The sequence below is a fragment of the Idiotropiscis lumnitzeri genome, chromosome 14 (assembly GCF_059441095.1).
Source record: "Idiotropiscis lumnitzeri isolate Australia: NSW breed Sydney's pygmy pipehorse chromosome 14, RoL_Ilum_1.0, whole genome shotgun sequence".
Lineage (NCBI taxonomy): Eukaryota > Metazoa > Chordata > Actinopteri > Syngnathiformes > Syngnathidae > Idiotropiscis > Idiotropiscis lumnitzeri.
Window position 1 is genome coordinate 17,448,883 of NC_142404.1, and position 8,252 is coordinate 17,457,134.

The 8,252-nt window shown below is 39.9% G+C and overlaps 1 protein-coding gene across 1 annotated transcript; it reads left to right on the forward strand.

The window, feature by feature from the left end:
- Positions 1–5,285: 5,285 nt before the first annotated feature.
- Positions 5,286–7,457, forward strand: hoxd12a (homeobox D12a). The gene is made up of 2 exons (XM_088315539.1): positions 5,286–5,857; positions 7,216–7,457. Exons 1-2 carry the CDS (start codon positions 5,290–5,292, stop codon positions 7,455–7,457), a joined length of 810 nt encoding a protein of 269 aa, XP_088171665.1. The 5' UTR covers positions 5,286–5,289.
- Positions 7,458–8,252: the final 795 nt, after the last annotated feature.

The window sequence follows — 8,252 nt, forward strand, 5'->3', positions numbered from 1 at the left end:
TTTGGAGCAAGAGCTGACATCCAAGCAACATCTTTTTCAGGGATGTTCCTGCTAATTTCAGCAAAAAATAGTCAAGCCACATTAAAACGTGTTACAACCGCGTGGCTTTTTCACACAACCTCTCCAAATTATTACAATTGGGGCTTGTATTATCTAAACTAAGCAATAACATGAAGACTATTTCACTGATGGGTGAATATATGTACACTTGTAGTCATGCTGTGATTTAAAATATACTAAATCAAAATAGATGTCTTTTTAAAGCCACTGCCGGGATTTGGTTTATTTATTTATTTACATGATTTAATCGCTTTCTGCCATTTCGTCTGTGGCCCAGTTTGCTTGCGTGGCTTGCCATCTAGTGGACACTCTTTGCAATTACAGCCACCCCCAATAATAACGTTCAACCACGCAGCAATGACCTAATGGTTTCAACAAATGGTCCCAAGTTACAATCAGTAATCCCAAATGGAACACTATTCGTCTTTTTATTTCCAATTAAGAGTTAAAACATGATGTTGCAAATAACCACGAATTTTAGAATTTTAGATAGATGGATAGATAGATAGATAGATAAATAAAATGACAAATAGATAGATAGATAGATAAAATGACAAATAGATAGATGTCACCTTACCATGGCCATTATTCAGCTTTCGTCTGGATTGACCATTAAAAGTGTGAATTAGTAGCACCTTTAATGGAATACAGTTCAGGGGATACTAAACTGTTATTAATTTATTATGCGCAGCGGCTACGTGTGCGCGTACAATGCGGAATACAAATGAACGGCGGCCAGAGAATTGCCGCCTGCCCATTGGTCGTTATAAAGTGCTGACAGGTCCATTTTGGAGCCAGTTAGTCTTTGTGTGTTTGCGGGGGGAGCACAGAAAGGCTTCTCTTCTTCGTTTTACTTATTTCAAGAGTGTGAATGTATGCACTTCTACGCGACACTTCCTCGCCACAAGCGCAAAAGCACGCATGTGCAATTCACACCCCAAAAATGCAAAGAAAACTCACGAAGCACACTATGTTATCTCGATTTTGTTTGATTTTTAAAACTGTACAATTGTACACAATGCTGGTTGCAATCAGTCACTGGCGATAACATTCGAATGTTAACGTTAACCCGACTCGTTTATAAGACCTTCTTTAAGAGGTAAAACTGAAAAAAGAAAGAAGGCGTGTTTTTTTGTTTTGTTTTTATTTGTTGCCTGAACACAAAACGGAGAACAGCATTTGGGTACTATTTAGCACCAACACACATTCTTAGTGGTCCAACCAATTGCTCCAATGCGAACCAAATGGTTATTGCATTAATTGCAAATTACACTTTGTAATATAGGCCAACAATCTATAAAGAACACTATCGCCTTTCTAATAAACGATAAATGAAACGACGCCGACTTGCGTAACATGGAATAAGGTGTGCGAAAGTGTTTGGCTTCAGGATTTCGGTGTTTATTTCCCCCGTTGCTATACTGCGCATCATTTAAAACAATCGAAATGTGTGATTCGAAACAATTCAAGGGCTGGGGGAAAAAGCTTTCCAAAACAAAATTTCAGAGGAGAACCAATGCTACTTATATTCCTAGAGCCCAAAAATGGAAATAAAAAAGATTACATTGCGTTTTGATTCTCCTGAATTTACCTTTCTTTAATTGAAACTATTTCACGCAGAGCTGGCCAAAACACGCACGTGCAATTGTGTAATAATATTGTACTGATATGTGATATGTCAATTTCATTTTAGAAAATGAATTGCGAAATGTCAACAATTGTAACGGAACTGCAATGGACAAATAATTTGCATTATCGAATAGCTTAGCCTTTCGTTCTCAGAATCTGAATCAGAATCAGAAATCCCTTTATTGTCATTGTACTCAAGTGTGCAACGAGATTAGAGAGCTCCCCTCTCCAGTGCAATACAACAATAATTCAGATAAATATATAAATTAGACAAATAAGACAATAGTTAGTGCAATGGAAAATAATACTGAATAGGAGATATAAAAACACATCACGTTGCTGTTCTGCAACAAAATAAATAAAATGTCCCGTATCCAATTAAATCGTAAACTTGATAGCAACCTTGGTCATTTTTGCTTTTTTGTCACAATATCATGTGAGTGCAAAAAAATGATTGTATGCACGTGTGTGTGTGTGTTTTAAAGTATTGTTCTGTATAGACTCACAATAATTTCGGTCAAAGAAATCAGCAAAGGGTGAATCGAGGCGACCCGAATTTTCATGTTTTTTTGAATTTGCTGCGTTTTTTCCTCTTAGCTATTTTCTGGAAATGTATTTAAAAAATTGCCATGCTATGAGGCTAACGAAATACAAACGTGAACGTTAGCCTTCATACAGCTAACTCTTGTTTCTCAACGAATAAAGCTTGTGAAAATGTCGCAAAAAAGCGTCTCCACAATACTTTTGACTATATAGTCTGTTAACAGCGTGAATCGCATTTATTATGCGTCACCCTTGTAAGGTTAACCCTTTAAACAAGTCTCAGGTTGCCTTTTTGTTAACTTTTGGAACCCCCCCTACCCCACACACACACACACACAAGTCTGTAAAAAGTCTCTGTAAACCCATAGAAAGCAATCCTATTAAAGCCTTACAACAAAAGTTAGCTCGATTATCTTCATGTTGTTACAGCTTCACACACAGCACAGAAATGAAATGTGAATTTAATCTCGCAAACAGGCGACAATCGAGACATTTGAAGAGTCTCTTTTGTGTGTGTGCGTGCGTGTGTGTGTGTGTAAGTTGCAGACAGACGTGCAGAGCAGCAGAGAACTTGAACGAGAGAAGCAGCATGCATGCACAGGCAGCAAGTTTATTACCAAGGACAATAGTGCAGGGGAGAGTTTCCTTGGGAGGAAACCACATTGCAGTGAAGCTCCTCACACAAAGAGCCGTAAAACAACACAACAAATATCCCACTTTTTCCCCCAATCTACGAATTTACGGTTTTTTTTTTATTATTATTTTTTCCCAATTTCGAGATGTTTTCTGTATGGGGCGAAATACTTGAAAAATTGCGTAGCACGACGTAACGACAAAAAAAAAACGTCTTTAAATTCTATTGTTGTGATTTCCCCGTTGGTCAAACTACTAAAGGAGCAATTTCCTTTTCAAGAAGTCTTTTTTTTTTGTGGATTGGTTGAGATTTTCCTGCAAGGTCACGTGAGGCGTCCATTCGCCGTTCGCTTAACAGAAAAACAACGCGTGCATCTGTTTTTCTGATTAACCTCTTTTTTTTCTTCCTTTCTTGGCCCTATAAAGACTTTTATGGCTTCAACCAGGATGTTGAATGCAAAACGCGAGGTCGTTTTCGCTTTGCGAACTGGCAATTTTAAAAAAGCACTGGGATGATGTCATGAAAATTAGTATTCTACTTTACGTCATCTTTAGTTTAGAAATATCACCCCCCCCGTTTTGTGACTGCGAATGCCGCACTGCAGCGTCTCCACATGTCTTTTTTATTTATTTATTTTTGTTTATGTTTCCTGATTTGATAACAGAAGAATTTACGCTTATTGTCTCGATTACGTTCCAATGGTAAAATAATAATAAAGTTGTCCGAATAAAAAAAAGAAATAAAAAAAGGGGAAAAATAGAGCAAATTGTGCAACGTTCCTGGTTTGTAGAGGAACAAACCAACATTGTTGATGGACTAAATTTTTCGCTCTTTGGTTGTGCGTCATGCGAGTACAGGCCAATAAAAGGTGCGTGAACAAGTTTAAAGGCCGGAAGGATTGCTGCAGAATAACTTCACTGTTGCGTGGTGACGCTCAAATGCAACACAGATGAAAATATGATAAGGACTGCTAAGAAAAGTTGACCAAACATGGCATAAAAAGCGTTTCGTAACGAGGTCGACACTCCGAATTAAGAAAAAAAAAGAAAAACATTCCTTCAACGTTCCAATTGCTCGAGCGTTTTGGACTTGCTTTTAAATATTTTGCGGATTATATTTTCTTTTTGTCAAGGTCCAATTAGAGGTCAAAATGTGTACAATGAGCTGTATTAGTCTTTAATGCGACTTTTGGGGATTTATGATGAACACAATTGCAAATGAGACGTGTCTTTTTGGAACTGCTTTCAGAATATTTTCGTAGAAGCCAATTGCGTGGTATTGAGGAAAAGTGGTGCGGCGTTAAGAATAACTTTTGTGGAGTGCAGTTTAAATAAAAAAGGCCAAAATGACTATAATTTCCTTTTAACTTTAACGTGGGTTTAAGAGAAAACAGTGAATTGGAAATATTGCACAAAAATAGCTTCACATATGCTTTTTTATTAGGGAGGACTTGGAATAATTTTTAACAATATTGTGGTGTATAGGTAAAATGATTTCCTTTAAACTTTGATATTAGAAGTCAGTTGGCTATTAATACATTTTATTTAAATTTGTTTACAAAGACAACCCACTAAGTACATCACATGCATGTTAATTTTTTAACACAAAAAACAATTGCGTTATGTTTCCAAAATTAAACGAATCCACAAATTGAAATAATTGACATACCAGACGTAATAAATTAACTATAATGAAATAAAAGACTGGCGTGAGTCAAAGTGTGTTGTGCGTTAGCCGGAAAAGTTGTTAAAACGGCTGGGTCAAAAATAACCAAATTTGACTCAAATTGACCCAAGTAGTGGGTCGGTCCAGTTTTTGACTTCAGTTGTTGTTTTGACGCAGCAGATATTAAGGCGATATTATCTTTTTCTTTTTTGGGTGGCCCAATTGTAAGAAGATTGTGAACTCAAAATTTCAAGACAACAAAAAGGTACATTTTAAATTGAACAATTCAACATATCAGCAAATTGTTTTGGAGCAAACAACGTGTTTGCGTTCTTGTGCCAAGTAACGTACGATAAATGTCAATAATTTATGTTTTTTCAGTTCTTCTAACTTGAATTACTGTTTTGGCCGTCCAAAAAACGCAAGTTATGCTGGAAGAGGTTCTCGTGTGCATACCTAAAGTAAAAGCTCGTGCTCCTGCCATAGAGGCTTTACGGTCATTTTATGGCCATAAATCAGACGAAAGGTGAAAATGGATTAATTCAGGCACGCTCAGGCACGCACACGCACACGCACACGCACAGTGAACATCGTGGACTGATCCGTCTCGCTCTATTTGGAGTTTTCATGCCGGGTGGGGCCGCCGTGCGCACTTTGCATATCACGTGAGCTCCCGTTGACAAATCACCAATTAGCTAGCCGTTAGTCTTGAGAAGTTGCTAAGGCGCTTCGGGAGCAGCGTGCGCGCGGCCAGCTCCATGGCAATGTGCGAACGGAACCCTCTGAGCCCGCCGGGCTACGTCGGATCTCTGCTGACCCCAGAGACGCTCTACTTGTCCAACTTGCGAGGCGCCAACGCGGGGGCGCACCACATGCCCCCGCTGCACCACCACCACCATCACCACCACCACCTCCCTTACAACAGGAGGGGAGAGCTGTGCACGCTCCCGTGGTCAAGTTCGTGCGCGTCCGGGCCGCCCGCGCAAAGCCGCGCCTTCGGAGCCTACTGCCCGACGTTTCGCACCAACTCGACCGCGTCCGGAACCAACAGCGCCGCCGCCACCGCCCCCGCCAACAACAACGGCGACCCGGCCAAGTCTCCCTTGCAGGACGAGACCGCATCGCGGTGCCCGCCCGGCGCAGATCACAAGACGCCGCAGACGGGGGCACATCACGAGGTTTTCGCCGAGGAGCTGCGGGGATATTTGGACGGGCACGGTTCGAATGCGGGCCATCTGGAGCAGGAGTGTGCGCGACGACTGCATGGAAACAACAAGCAGCAAGACACAGCTCGGCCTTCATCCACTCTCACGTGTTTTGCTGAAGGTCAAGTAGCTCCCCTTTTCTTTTTTTTATTGTTAAAGCAACCCTCTGTTGGAAATATCCTGCGTGCAATGATGTCCATTGACAACTTTTTATGACTGGTTTCCTATTTGATGACTAAACCCGATTGTTCCAAGAAATGTAGTGGACCGCTCGTTTTGTGCAGGAGCCCATTCAAGCTCAAATTCAAGCACTTTTCAAGTACTTTCAAGGTCATGGACAGACACGCAGACAGATAGACAGACACATAATTGGGGCTCCATAGGTTCCATTTTAGCGCCTTAAAACTATTGTCTTCTTTGTTTCTGATGCACAGTAGTGAGAAATATGCGTAATATCAGTTAGAGTTATTTTTATGGAAACGTTTTGGAAAAAGATCAGTCAAATGACTTTTATATGAAATGGAGCCATCATTTCCAACACGTTGGATTCTATTTTTCTTCTGATTATTGCAGATTTCTGCTCATTCTAGCCACCCATGCACTATATTACGTATATATTCGGTCAAAAATTGAATTATATAGCTGATAGTGTAGAACAGAAGAAGTCACCACGTGTTTGTCATTACCATAGACAGATAGACAGACGGATAGACAGATAGACAGACAGATAGAATAATCTACATATCACATAACTTGCATCGCTGTAGTCACACACGATATAATAATTTTTGTTTTTAGAGACAAAAAAATCTGAAATTCAGTTGATTTCACATTTCCATTAATGTTGGAAATTGATCCCTTTAGCTTCACACGTGCCACTATAGTAACTCTAAACGGAATCACGTCTTTTGGGAAATTAGACTTTAGACGTCATCGTGGCTTTGTCAGTAGATGAACACTGTCATGATAAACACAGTTTCTGAAATTCATTTTTTTACATACAATAGTTCCCAAACATGGTATTCGTATATACAGTTTTCTTAATTGTCAAGAAAAAATCAAATTGTATTGTATTTTAAGCTTATATGGCTAATAGAAGCACAATGAACAAAAAAAGGTACCATGTCTTCTCGTGATCTTGATCCAGACAACAGATAATGCGACACTTTTGCAAGTTAAATCGTAAGAAGCGTTGCACAGAATAGGTTAGAATATTGCAGAATACGTAAACAATAGAAAATCATACTTGTTTAAAAATAACATTCTCTAAAGTTCCAATGGCATTTAGTTACTTTTTTGGGTATATTTCACTTTCAAGCCACGCACAACTCCCTCTTGTGTTTATCATAGAGATAAAAAGATTTCTTCGTTTCAGCTTTCTGTCACGCTATACCAAAAAAAAAAAAAAAAAAACTCGATCGTGTTCCAACTACGGTGTTAACGATGCGTGCGTGTGTGTGTGTGCGCGCGTGCGTGCAGGTGGTCCGTGGTGCTCGTCCCAGCAGGTGAGGAGCCGAAAGAAGAGGAAGCCTTACTCCAAGCCTCAGCTGGCTGAGCTGGAGAGCGAATTCCTGCTCAACGAGTTCATCAACAGGCAGAAGCGCAAAGAGCTGTCGGACAGATTGGAGCTGAGCGACCAGCAGGTGAAAATTTGGTTCCAGAACCGCAGGATGAAGAAGAAGAGACTCATGATGCGGGAGCAAGTCTTTGCTCCTTACTGATGGACTTAAAACAACAACAACAACAACAACAAAAAAAAAGGAAAATGGGAAGAAAAAAAAAGAAAGAAAGCAAGACGACCCTCCGGTTTCGTGGACCACCACTGCAGCGCCACGTCACGTCACGACTGGCTGGCGTACGTGGGCTTTTATTTATAAACGTGTGTGAAATGCGGGCAATCCCCGTCACGGCAGACATTTCACACTTGATGGTGGTCGCTTTGGAGGCGGCCCAAGCTCCACAGTGACTATTTCAACTATGTTGTGCGCTTTTTTTCTTTTTTGCTTTTTTGCCTCTCCGTCTTGTGTGACGAGAAGCTCAAGTTTACGTCGACCCCCATTTTGATTCTACGTATATTATACATATGCATGCTTGTCTTATTATTTGATTTGATACATTTTATTGTAAATAATTGCGTCTTTTTTCTCTCCCCCAAACACGCCTCGTGGATGTAAACAATCGGTCACGGCTGAAATGTGAATTATTTGGAAGTCTGAAGAACGTTAGCCTAATAGCTTATCTGCCTGAGTCATTTTTGAAGAACCTTTAAAAAAAAAAAAACAATTCGAACAATGAAGCAGAGTCCGGTTGCCTTGACGGGTTATAACCCATTAAAAAATATATCGAGCAAAATATTGTCTTAGCAATGTCGGTATCATAATAGCTTAGCTGCTTACGTCATATTTGAAGGTTTCCGGAAAACGAGCGAGAAGAAAAGAAACATTTTTAGCAAGCACACTGGTATATTTTTTTAATGTGCCAATAAGTTAAAATGACTGTCAGTTAAGTTACAAACA